This window comes from Lolium rigidum, chromosome 1 (genome assembly GCF_022539505.1).
Source record: "Lolium rigidum isolate FL_2022 chromosome 1, APGP_CSIRO_Lrig_0.1, whole genome shotgun sequence".
Taxonomy (NCBI): domain Eukaryota; kingdom Viridiplantae; phylum Streptophyta; class Magnoliopsida; order Poales; family Poaceae; genus Lolium; species Lolium rigidum.
In genome coordinates this window covers 229,767,934-229,780,943 of record NC_061508.1, presented here as the reverse complement: position 1 = coordinate 229,780,943, position 13,010 = coordinate 229,767,934, and the positions used below count along the sequence as shown (strand labels likewise).

Genomic DNA, 13,010 nt, shown 5'->3' with positions numbered 1-13,010 from the left:
CATTTGTGTTTCTCTATGGAAGCCACTTACAAATTTAATATTGAATTCTGCTGTCATTTGCAATTCCTGTGGCAACCAAACAAGTGTCCATTTCTGGAATTACAATGTAAATGAAATGAATACATGTATTCATTTCAAAATGCTTCAAACGAAATGAAAGCCTGGCTTCCAAACGACCTCTTAATCTACTTCATGTTTTGCGAAGGCAGCAATTGTCTTCCCGGCTGTCCTATTTCCGCCTCGAGCATGAGCAAATTTTTTACCACAGCTTGCCGGCTGGCTCGCTCTTACAAAGCATCCAGGTACGGTATGGATTTTGATGCTCAAGCTTTACATTTGTAACAAATTATAGATGTAGTCCTGAAATAGGTTTTACTGATTCAGAGACTTGTGCTTATAAAATACATGGCGTTTTCAAGTTTACATATGCAATGGAAACCATCACGAATTCTAGGTCAAATGAAATTTCACCAACAAAGATGTAAGACGCACTGAAAGAACAGTTACAGATTCCAAATGTATTAATATATAAGACAACGGAACAATAGTAGATCTCAAATCATAACGCAACCAAAAAGGAAACAAGAATCAAACAGTATCAGAGATGCTGGGTATATTTACATAAAACAGAACATCCGTATATAGCTTCCGGCCATCCTTCCATGAAACAACAAGCAATACTTAGTGTCGAGATCAGCAGATAATTCAGTAAATAGTACAAACACCGTCGCAGGATCTGTTGCCAGGGATACGAAGAAAGCAGGGTATATCTAGGGCTAGTCAGCTCTATGCCTTTTCTGTTTGGCAGGGTGATGCTCCTGCACACATATTTCATAGATCAATAAAGTGCCGATGTTCTAACAGAGCCATGTACAGATGAACCGAAATGTATACTGGGGTCTCCGGAAATAAGAAGAACAGCTCATGTCCTTTTCCTAGCCCTTGACTTCTTGCTTGTTGCACTGGCTTTGGGTGCGGAGCTATCGTCCTCTGCCAGTTGCCTACACATTTGGATATAGAAAGGAAAATAATCCCATCAGAAATTCTCAGCTGCTAGTCTACATTATGAAATATATGTAAAGGGTCATGCTGAGCATCCCCGAATGATGAGAAACATTCATCCTCCTGCTTTCTAACCGTTCGATGGGACAATCCACGCCATCCAATACTGCCCACAAACGGTTCTGCACCGAGCAGAAAAAACAGGTCAAATCTTCTCATGCGCTAGAGGGAGGCCCCTGGGCACAGCGCGCAGCTCCATGAGGTGTGTCCGCCGCCGGCGAGAGAGCTCCCCCTGAGATGCGACCGACACCGGCAAGGAAGCTCTGCTGTGAGATGAGATTGCCGCCAGCGAGGAAGGCTTGCCGTGAGCTGCGATCGACGCTGGCGAGAAAGCCTGTCCCATTGCTTTGCACGAGCTGAGCGTCGGCGTGGTGAGCCATGGCTGCCGCCAGTAGCCGGAGAAGAAGCCCATCGCACCCCACACTGCCACTCGCTTGCAGCATTGCTGGCGGTCATTTGCAGCTCCTGCGCCAGCCACTCACCGTGCCAACAATAGGCCGTAGGCTTGCAGCTCCAGCAGTGTTAGTTTGCAGCTCTGGCGGTGCCCGCTTGCAGCTCCCACGCCGGCCACTTGGAGGAAAAACCGACGGTAGGTCCAGCAGGCACTAGTTGGCAGCAACAAAACCTTGTGTCTTGCCCTGTCAGCTACGCGCAGTGGAGACAGAGGTGCTCGTCACGACAGAGAGAGGAGAGGGGCTGGTGGTGGGTTTTGGACTTTTGGTGGATAAGAGCGACCAGAGACAGGAGGCGTCCGCACAGCGGTGTATGTGCTCGAGTTGTACGGCAGCGAGGGCATTGCTGCACAGGCAATAAAGTGACGCCTCAGGACGAGTTTTTGCGTTGAATTTGGGACATAAGCTCTGTTTCTTGCGTGCAATGGGTAAGAGGATAAGCAAAAAGGAAGAGATAATGTGTGGTGGAAAAGAGGACGTGTGGTAAAGCAGGAAGGCTTTTCCATATGTAAAATATCGACTTGGGCTATATTTAGTTTGGGTTCAAGTCACAGGTCATGTAATTTCATTAAGTGCAGGAAAGGTATTCAAATGGTCTCGAAAGCTCAGTGATCTAACCTGCCCACCTCCTCGAGTCGTTCCAGGAAAGGGTTGATATTATCCATGTAGGTGTTGAACTGCAGAAAAGATATGTCAGCAGTTTACATATTCTTGAAAAGAAGCATGTTTATTGATGATATTATGGAACAGTCTTTTGAAGCAGACATACCGCCTTCAGAATATTGTCGAACTTTGCACGTATTTTCTGTTGTTCTGATGTGGCAGCAGTCCTTACTGAAGCAGCCTCTGAACATAACTTAGAAGCCTGTGTGGTGACATGAAGAAAAGCAGAATTAACAAATAAAGTGACTAAATCTGCAAGCCTGAACATTCAAAGAGATGGACAGTTAGCATTGTGTTTTATGTACTAACAGCGGCAATAAATACTAATCAAGCCTCAACAGAATCCCCATAGGTAAGTAGTTTACATGTAGACACCAAAATTAACAACAATTTCAAAAGGATATTAAGTTCAAACAAGCTATGACTTCAGAATAAGCACATCACCTTCGCGATCATTGCCTCTACTTTCTTTTCTCTAGGTTCAAGACACTGCAGTTTACATTCAATCTCGGACTTCAAAGCACCCAGTTTCTGATTTTCATCTGCTATTATTTGATTCCTTTCTTTCACTTTCGTCTTGAGACGGTCCTCCATTTCATGTACTGGTTGGAAGGTATCATGTAACAATGTAAGGAAAATAACTTCGGAACAAGAGGAACATAGTACTAGCAAAATATACAAATAGAAATGAGAAAGATAACCTTTTCCTTGCCATTCAATAATCTGTGCATCAAAGGACCTGACTGTGAGACTTTCATCATTAAGCTTAGCTTTGCGAGATTTAACTTCCTTTTCAACTGTTTTAGCAGCAGCAAGCTAGCAGCAACAGTAAGTATAAGAATTAGCCCAGTCTCACCGCTCAATAAATCCAGGTACAGAATCCAATTGTTCTTTGCAGCTACTCTCACCTGTTCTTGTACATCCTGGATTTTAGTGTGTTGCTTCGCCAGTTTTTCATGAGCCTGGGAGATGGAGATAGTTTAGGATGCAATCACACTGGTATCTACTGGTGAAGCATAACTAGGAACAGCGGTAAGTGCCACCCTGATACGAGCTAGTACCACCAGAGGCACCAGTAGTAAGAAACGGAATCTAAAACATCAGAGATATATCATGAGGAAACTACATGAACCCAGTAGACAAATATGTAGCAGTCTAGCAGATGGTTTAATTTTTCAAACTCCATGGAAATAAGTCTGAAATCAGTTGTTGCAGCCAATGGTCATAAGCTTGAAAAGTGGAATCAGAATACCTTATTTAGTAACTCCAAAGTGGCAGTTTTTTCTTGAACATTTTGCGTTGCTGTTTTCTCAGACTCCTTCAACTTAGCACGAACTGATTTCTTCTCTTCCAAGGCCCTCTTTAATAGGAAAGAAAACCAAAATTAGGTATGCAAACGTAAACAGATCTCTTGTGATGATAAAACCTTTGAGTCCAAGTTTTATTAAGTAAATCACAGGTTAACCACGCCATACATCTTGGTAGGCTTGAAATTGAGCCAAAAAATAGGATTAAGGCCCCTCCACGAGCAAACTTTCATGGAAAAATTAATGTAGCAGGTCTACCAACCTGTTTACGATATGCGGGTATGCAGTCAACTACTACTAGGCAGATTACAAAAACCGAGTAGTTGAATTCCCATATAGTCATGACAACATCAGGTCATAGAATAAATACCAGCTTCCAAAATTTGGTACAATGCCTGCAGCAACAGAAAAATGGAAGATGTCTCACCTGAACCTTTTCTGGAGACTTAACTAGTTTGGACCTCAGTTTGGAGTTTTCTTGGGCATGTTTAGTCAACTCAAAATCGGCCTGGGTTATCTGCAGCATGAAACATAAATGCAATGAATACAACATCATGTAGTGAGCTTTTGCTTTTTTTTTCATCATATAAAACATTCAGGGTAAGTTAGGGAGAGCAATATATCAGTTGTTCAATGTTCTCATTCACGAAGTATAGCTTAATACCAATTGGTGATGAGCAGATGCCAAGCCTCAAGAGTAAATGGTGGATACAAAACTAATTTTTTTTAAAAGTGCACAGAGTTCACTTTTCATATGGTAAATTACTAAATTGTAGGTAGCCTGGTTCTATGTGGGCTGGAGTGCTTCTAACCTGCGAAAGGTGGATGGAGCTTATTATGACTTCTCAGAGTCAAGAAGCTGGAGCAGGAGATGCGTAAGGGCCAATAGTCCTGGTCTAATAAAATCTATGGCCCTATAGTTAAATATAGCATTCAATGTTACAGGTTATAACCAACTGCCAGTAATGTAACTTCTTGTGATTTACGTTTGCAAGCTACTTTAAATTCATATGTAGTTTGTTTTAGCCGATCTCCTGCCTTCAGGTTCCAAAATGGATCCTAGTTCGTACAGGTGGGTGCTCCTAGTATATTTGCATCAAACGGGCTCCAGTCTCATTTACACTCGTACTTGGAAGTTTGGGGCTGTAGTGTTTGACCAAGCAGCTCTAGCTTTGATCTATCAGACCAGAGCCAAAGCCACGACAAAGAACCAAAGCTTCAATACATTCCAGCACAAATCCAAAAGGCTGTTCATATACCCTAATTTGGCAACGTGTGGTGTATTTGATCAGAAACTCAACTGTGTTTTGTTATTATTCATGTGACCATGTAGCATGTTTGATTATTTACAGCATGCCAAACTCCTGAGCAATAAGTATATCTTTTAATACCATATAAGACAGTTCATGACAGAAATTCGCAGAACTTTGTTGGGTTTTTTTTTTTTTGGGGTGGAGAGTGATAATATACGAAGAAACATGACGCTGGCACGAGGCAGGAACGAAGACACACCTTCCTGTGGATTTCCTCTTTCTTGTCAGTGATGGCCGAAGATTTTGCTCGCAGGGCCAACTGCTGCTTGTTGTAAACCTGAACTTTCTGCTGCAGAGCATTGAGGTCCGCTTCCAGCTGCTGGGCCATGGGCTCCTCCATCTGCTCGGCGAGCTCATGGTCGGCAATCTCCTTCTGAAGCTGCAGGAGAGGAATCCGGCGCAGCAAACAGAGGCGCAATTTTAAGAATCTCAAAGCATGTAAGCATTTGCCCGAACAGAGAAGGTGCAGAAACTCTGACCTCGGCGATCCTGGACTTGAGGTCCACTGTGCGCTGGTGGTAGTCGGGGACGTCGTTGACGATGGGCTGCAGGAGGTTGAGCTTCTCCTCCCTGTAGAAGAGGAAGTTGATGAGGGCGCTGAGGACCTCGAGGACGCGGCGCGGGGTGGGGCGGAGCAGGTCGGCGAGCGTGAAGTCCTTGAACTGGATGGAGTCGAGGAAGGCCCGCGACTTGTTGTGGAGGCGCAGCACCCGGATGGCCTCCAGGTGGTGCTCCGGGTTGTCCAGCCCCGCCAGGTCGCTGAACCCTAGCTGCCCGTCGTCGTCGTCCCTGGGGGAAATCCAAGCCGGTGAGCGAGCGAGTGGGGAGGAGGAGGAGGAGGAAGCGACGGCGCGTTTGGTACCCGGGGGCATCGACGAAGGAGGCGAGGAAGCGGGCGAGGATGGCGGGGAGCAGATCCGGCTGGGGCTTGGCGATGTCCTCGGGGCGGAGGTTAGCGACGGGGGCGATGCCGAACTGGACCACGGACTCCGCAATCTCCGCCGCCGACAGCATTGGGAACCCGAAGCCGGACGCCATCGAATCCTCCTCCTCCGGCTACCGGCGGCGGCTACTCGCCTAGTCGCGTAGATTCTTCCTCTTTCCCCCCAAAATCGAAATGTTTTGGCGGTGGCTCTAGCAACTCTTTCCCGCCGATGTGGGGCTTACCCTCTCGGTGGGCCGAGGGAATGCGGCCTATTAAGACCACGAGCCCAATGTTCGCCCTGGTGTAGCAGTGCCCCCTCAACCGGGAGCTGCTATACGCCGACCGGGTCGGCAGGTACGGGGTGCGAAAACTCTAGAAAAAGGCCGACCTCTGAGAAGGGAAGAGACTTTCTCCGCGCGCGACACGTGGTTGAACGTGGGGCGCGGAATTTGCCGGTGGACTTCCTCCGCGCTCGACACGTGTTGCTTTCTGGTGATTTTGCGAACCGTCCACTTCTCGTAACGGGTCCGCTTCTCACTTAACGGGTTTACGGGGACCCGTTTCGCGTCCGCCTTTATCTCCGTTTTTTCCCTTATTCTTCTTCTCGTCGTCCGGGCTGGTCGTGGGTTCTGGTTCCTTCGGCTGGTCGTCTCGTCGACGCGCGCCGCTATTTTCCCTTCTCCTCCGTTGTCGTCGAGAACCTCTCGCAACTCATCGTCGGCGGACGTTTTTCCCGCTCCAGCAGGTAAGCGCCGCTCGCTTTTTCTGCCCGCTAGGGTTTCTAAGATCTTGGTTTTTCCCTTTGATTCGATTAGATCGAATCAGCATTTTCCCTTTGTATTTTCGGCCGTGAGTTTTCCGGGGAATTAATGGGAGGGAGGTAGCACTTTCAAATGGAAAATATGCGGAAGGCGGATGCGGATGCGTTTTCTCTCGCAAAGTCGTGCTTTTTTCATCGATTTCTTCCGCCTCTTCTTGGTTATACACTTTCTGAGTAACACTAGTTAGGGTTTGCCTTTGTCGGAGTAGCCGTATGATTCCACATTTTGTGGTGACATGCATCTTATTATTTAGGGTTTCTTGGTCTTTTTTCTTGTCGATTTACCCGCTCTGGATGAGCCCCTGAGTTTCCCGTGTCGTGTTGACATGCAGATTAGACGATTCTGGTGGTTCTTGTGGTTTCTATCTGTGTATTTTGTTGTATTGTTTGGTCTAGTTTTATCACACATCGTACCTGAACTATTTCTAGGGTTTGTCCAGTGCTTGTTCATAAGATGGTTTTGTACTTCTGTATGTTCACCCGTTTCTGTCTGGTACTTGCTGTCCTTTGTGTCTTGTACTTGTTCGTGTTTGTCCTTGGTACTCGTGTGACAATTTGTTTTGTACTTGCGTAGCTTAGTCTATCGTACTTGTGCACGTATATCTCTTGTACTTGTGCACCTATATCTTAATTGTACTTGTGCACGTATATCTCTTGTACTTGTGCACCTATATCTCTTGTACTTGTGCACCTATATCTCTTGTACTTGTGCACGTATATCTCTTGTACTTGTGCACCTATATCTCTTGTACTTGTGCACCTATATCTCTTGTACTTGTGCATCTATATCTCTTGTACTTGTGCACCTATTTGTTGTAGAGTTTAGCGGCAGCAAAGGTGCTGCTCTGTTACACGTCTTCGCCAGTGCATGCGTGTAAATTATGTTGCTTTCTTTTGGTTTCCTTGTTTGGTTGTCGATGTATTTGCGCCAAAGGCGCGTATCGTTTTAGACGTGTAGTGAAGATATGCAATTGCGACGACAAAGGTGGTTTCTGTTGTAATCTTTTTTTGTTGTCCTGTTTTTTCTAGTTTCGAAAGTGATAAGTCGCACACATTGTACCCGAACTAATTTTAGTGTTCTCCAGAGTGCTTGTTCAAAGTTGGAAAAGATGGCAGTAACCAGGTTTTCACTCTCGTGCCGATATTCCCGACCATCTTCGTGAAGCGAGCCGATCGTCACATCTCAGTATATGTTTCCCGGTGAAATGCATAATGATGTAAGGTTTTTTATTATGTCTTTTGATTTTTAATTACTCGTGTTATTGTAAATTGCATTCTTAATTGTGTTTTTTATTTACGAGTTACGTTCTAAGCTGAAAGAAATGTGGAAGACTATCTTCATTTCGTCGATGATAAGAACGGGACGTGGTCTTGCTGATCGGATGCGTGATATGGTTTCTCTTTTGTCAATTGAGTTGAAGAAGCAGCCATGTGCTTGCAAGAGAAAGGAGCCCGAAACTGAAAATGTTGTTGGAGGTAGTTCTGTGGCACGTAAGGGTGATGGCAATGCGGACACCGATTCTGATTATTGTCTTGAGGATTGTTGTCTTGAGCGTTCGGGGCCATGTACATGCAAGGGAAAGGAGCCTGAAACTGAAAATGTTGTTGGAGATAGTTCTATGGCCCAGAAGTATGATGCCTATGCAGACACCGATTTTGATGATTGTCTTGAGCTTAAGGAGTTAAGTGGGGAAGAGGATGTCCCTGTAACTGCTTTGCATAGAATGTTGTTTGCTGATGTACTTGAGGCTCCTAGGAATTACTTGAAGGGTAACCATTGGAATTCAATTTTCCATCTATTTTTCATCTATTTTTGTATATACGGATGTTTATTCTTGTTGTTTTTAACAATTGCAGTTCCGAGAAAATACTTGAAGTTGGTGGTAAGTCTGTCAGCTGGCATAGTTTCTACCTTGCTATGAAGGGTGGTGGTTTCATGGATCCTTCTGTTATGGATGTTTTTCTTAAGTGCGTTGATGATGGTCTTGATTTCTTATTTATTCCGAGCTCTTTGGCGGTACGTCATGTGTATATATTTTAGATTTATTTATTTTTTAACTAAATGTTTTTAGCATTTAGTTTTTTAAACATCTTCTTGTTGTTTTTTCCAGCATATTCTTGATGTGGATGAGGCTGACCCTATTCATCTTGCCGCAAGCTTTGCTGAACATGATCCGAAGTACTATAGTTTGGATAGGGAAGAGGCATGTTTGTCATGTTTTGTTTGGCGCTTATATTTTTTCTACTACAAGTATCGTGGATGCTTTCTTATTTCTCGTGTGATTGTTTAATTTCAAACAGGTCTACATTACTTGTTGCGATTACAGCCATTGGTGGGTTATCTTTGTCGACTTCCATTTCAGGAAATTTAGAGTGTCTAGCTCGCTGGAGTTGACTGAAGCTCGATGGCTTCTACTCAAAGAATTGTATGGTTTTCGTTGTAATCTAGCTAATTAAATAATTATTTACACATGACAACAATAACTTTTATTTTTTATTCTTTCAGTGTAAATCATTTAAGAAACTTTACAGCTTATCTTCATGGTGTCGAGAGATTAAATATCTCATCGTTCAAGATAAAAGTTTGCGGCACTCCTTCTTGTTCGTAGTAATCATCTTTTCTTAATGTGAACTATGATTTTATTTTGTTTACTGTGTTTGGATTTAATTGTTTCTTTCTTTTTGACCATTAGGACAAGCGCGAGGCGTGACTGTGGTATCTATGCAATGAGGTTTATTTGGATATTCAAGGCTAATTTTTACCCGTATGTATTCAAGGTAGGTAATGTGTTGTGTACATAGTTTTATTCAATAGTATTTAAGGCAGTTTTTTAGTACTTGTTCGCTGTATAAATAGTACATGTCAATGGTTGTTTTTAGTACTTGTGCATCTTTTTGTTTAGTCGTTGTGTACTTTTTCGTTTGGAGCTTGTGCATTCTTGTTGAAGATCATTAACCATTGTGTTGTTTCGTGTTTTTCAGGCTGACATCGAAAGTTTTCGACAGTTCTTCGCCGGAATGATGCTCACTTATTATTCTCCTGATTATTTGGCAAGTTTCGTTCGCGAACAGATTGAAGAATTCGAAAGTAAGAACTGTTTTACAATGGTTATCCTTTTTTCGTCCAGTGAAGTCAATGAAGTGAACTTGATTGTACAAAATGAGGAAATGAAGTACATAATAACATTACATATTCATTCCATTGTCTGTATCATATATTCTAAATATTCATGTGGCTTCCTCCTTGAGTGATTCCTACTTTTGTTGCTCTCCTTTTGATATCCTTTGTTCATCGTCGACGTCTGCAAATAAATATATGTTAAATTTATGTTAATTTGTAGGAAAAAGCAGATTATTTGCATCAGTAGGTTTTCATCACTGACAAAGAAACTTCATGGGCACACTTACCTTGTTAATGTGTTTTTTGTACCAAATACTAGATATTCCATGTCGCATCTTATTCTTCCGTTGTGGTAGTACATACCGTAAGTGTTTCCCGGTTGTGTTGTTCTCTCTCGTTGTGTTACTATCGTTATTTGTGTGTCCGTTGCTTGATTGATTCCGTGCTGTATTGCTTGTATATCTTTCCCGTGATGCTGCCGTTTCTGCCGCTGCCGCTTGTGCCGCTGCTCTCGTGCCGCCTCTCGCTGCAATTTTTGCTTTCGCTCTCCACATCCTGTTTTGTTGTGACCTGATTTCTTGCAGTATCCGCATTTTATTTGTCTAGTTTTCTGTCTTTTTTCTGAACCTGGCATCATTCTGTCCCCTCTTTTTGTTCCTCTTCTGTCGGACATTGGTGGGTCACGCAATGTTTCGTTGCTACCTGTTTCTTCGTCGTGAAGTTTTTTAGCTCCTTCATCTTCTCTTATTGCTGCCAGCACTTTTGTTTCCATATCACGCATACACTGAATCATGACATTGTATGCTTTGTCATTTGGGCACGCTTTGTTGCAAAGTTCTGCCATATGGCTCATCACACCGGCAAACTTTAGTGTTTCGTCTCTCGCAAGAAGCATCTGCGACATTTCCTAATGTTGCGAGTTCCATGTCTATGTCTTTTCTCCATCTTTTAATCACAAAACTCTCTGGCAAATCATTGATCTCCATGTGAACCATTGCTTTTATTACATGGCAGCAATGTATACCATCCCTCTGCATCTTTTTGCAGGAACACATGAAGTTTTTTTTTTCATCGTCAAATGTGACGTCAAACAACTCCCTTTTGAATTCCATGTGGTTGTAGAATTTCACTATTCTTTTCAGCCGCAGGTGGCGACCAGGTTCAAGTGATCCATCTACCTTGAATGCCGTGTTGTTTGTGATCTCAATCTGGAACTTCTCGAATATGTCATTTGTGAATTGTTCAAGAGCTTGCTTCTCAAACGGATGTCTTATTACTAATTTTGCTGTTTTCAGTGTTGATGTGAGCTTCTTCTTGTCCAGGGCAGATAAGCACTTGTCTTGTATGACCTCATATTGTTCAAGGAACATTGTTATCGTGTCTGTGTGCTGGCTATAGAATTTCCACATGTTATTTGTGCTCTCGCTCCTTCCCGTGCTTGATGAGAATGGGTAAAATTTATCCATGAAGTATGCTCGGTACCCACCTCGTGTCTTATCCCGAATAACTTGCTTAGGTGTTCTTCTCCGCTAGCATTGTAATCCTCTATCACTTTATTCCATCCCATTTCGAACTCAGCTGGTGTGAATGCGTTCTTTGCAATGTACATTAGCATTTCCGACAGATCTCGTGTTTTTTGCAAAGAAGGTGCTCTCTTTCTCGCTCATCTTGGTCACGATGTGGTAGTAGCAGTTCTCGTGTGTTGTGGACTTTAGAACTGTTTTTATTGCTTTCTTCATTGCCTTGTCCTCGGTCTCGTTATTATTGTCTTTGGTTCTTTTCCACCCATGGCCTGAACAAATGTTTCCAGTACCCATATAAATGTATCTGTTGTTTGATCCTTTAGCAGAGCAACGGCAAACAGTACTGTGGAGCCGTGATTGTTCACCCCAACTATAGGAACAAATGGTAAGCCATACTTATTTGTGCTGAAAGTTGTGTCGAAAGATATGTAGTCACCGAACAGCTTGTAGTTCATTACGCACATTGCGTCCATCCAAAACAGGCTCCGAACTCTTTTTTCGCTGTCTATTTCCATGGCATGATAGAAGCCAGGTACTGTTTTCTGGAGTGTCTTGAAGCGGTTCCGAGCACTTCGGATGTCATGGTCCTTCGTATTTGTTGTTGTTGACTCTTTATGTTGCTTAGATCAACAGCATCGAAGGGTATTCCACGGAATTTCCTCTCGATCGACCGGAAGATTAACATCATCTTCCTTGGTGGCAGTACGTCCCATCTCGTAGTAGATGAATTAATCTCCCGTCGAGATCGCTCATCCTTTTGTGACAAGTGTGCAAACCTAATGAGATAGTCCGTTGGTTCCAGCGGGTGGTTGTGTTCTAAGTGAACCTTCTTGATGTACCAGTATCCATCAAATTCTCTTACAATTATCTGTGCTTTACAGCCAGTCTTCAGTAGTATGTTTGTTCTCCTGTGCGACGATGGTTCGGCATCTGTGTTTGTGCATCCTTCCTTGTTACATGCAAACGTTTGCATGTAAATTTCTCCGTTTTTTCCTGATCTCTTGCTGCTGAACTTCTTCACTGCAAATCCTTCCTTTCTTGCATACAGAGCGTATCTATAGAATGCATCGTCTCTTGTTTTGAAACGGGCACCTTCCTTTGGTATAGCTGCACTGATAATCTCTTCAACTGATGGATAGTCATCTGTGTTGAACATCTTGTCCATTTCCTCTTCCATCTTTGTTGGAGGATGTGGATTTATTTCTGGATCATCATCCTTCAGTTCTTCTTTTGTTTCTTGTTTGGTAGCTTGTTCCTCCGAGGGCGAGTTTGATTCTCCTGTGCTGTGTTTCTGCGATGATGAATAAGCTTCTTTTTGATTTGTTTCCTTTGAGGCACTTGTTTCTTCGTCTGTACTTCCCATTTCTCTGTATTCCTGAATTCATAACATTCATATTGTGCATCAGTTTTTGTAAGATGGTGTTCCAGATGTTTAGATATTTTAATGTTTATTTCCACATATAACAAAGTGTGTATTGTTTTTGAAATCAAAAGTACGTACCTGCTGATCGATGATTTTGTTTCCCGATGTTTCTGTACATGTGTATGCTTCATATGTTTCCTGTAAATTAAAGGTATACAAAAAAAATTTAATGCATTATTTTAAATGTAATTTGTAATTATAAATACGTACATGTAGTTACTACCTTTGCATTGCTTGTTGTGCTATCACTGGAGTTGGTGTTGGTTGTGGCAAACTTCATTTCCTGCAAATAAGTAAACCAAGTAAACTTTGTGTTAGATTCCTGGTTTACTGATGTTTCTCCATAATGCATAATCATCATTTATCTTGTATAAATTCTTGAATTGTACCTTGATAATTTT

General features: G+C 42.9%; 1 protein-coding gene across 1 annotated transcript; it reads right to left on the bottom strand.

Annotated features, from left to right (window-relative positions):
- Nucleotides 1–617: 617 nt before the first annotated feature.
- LOC124683289 (kinetochore protein NUF2 homolog) lies at nucleotides 618–5,838 on the bottom strand. The gene is made up of 11 exons (XM_047217843.1): nucleotides 5,660–5,838; nucleotides 5,277–5,586; nucleotides 4,997–5,176; nucleotides 3,912–4,001; nucleotides 3,430–3,537; nucleotides 3,086–3,139; nucleotides 2,879–2,993; nucleotides 2,622–2,779; nucleotides 2,284–2,379; nucleotides 2,133–2,191; nucleotides 618–1,001 (listed from the first exon to the last, which is right to left on the bottom strand). Exons 1-11 carry the CDS (start codon nucleotides 5,833–5,835, stop codon nucleotides 923–925), a joined length of 1,425 nt encoding a protein of 474 aa, XP_047073799.1. The 5' UTR covers nucleotides 5,836–5,838; the 3' UTR covers nucleotides 618–922.
- Nucleotides 5,839–13,010: the final 7,172 nt, after the last annotated feature.

What these genes read in the sequence shown, in the direction of transcription:
- LOC124683289 (XM_047217843.1), bottom strand. Translation starts at nt 5,835, where the DNA reads ATGGCGTCCGGCTTCGGGTTCCCAATGCTGTCGGCGGCGGAGATTGCG. An exon ending in AGTCTCCAGAAAAGGTTCAG is followed by an intron (nt 3,538 to 3,911) that starts GTGAGACATCTT and finishes TTCCTATTAAAG; the next exon opens with AGGGCCTTGGAAGAGAAGAA. An exon ending in TATTGAATGGCAAGGAAAAG is followed by an intron (nt 2,780 to 2,878) that starts GTTATCTTTCTC and finishes CCTTCCAACCAG; the next exon opens with TACATGAAATGGAGGACCGT.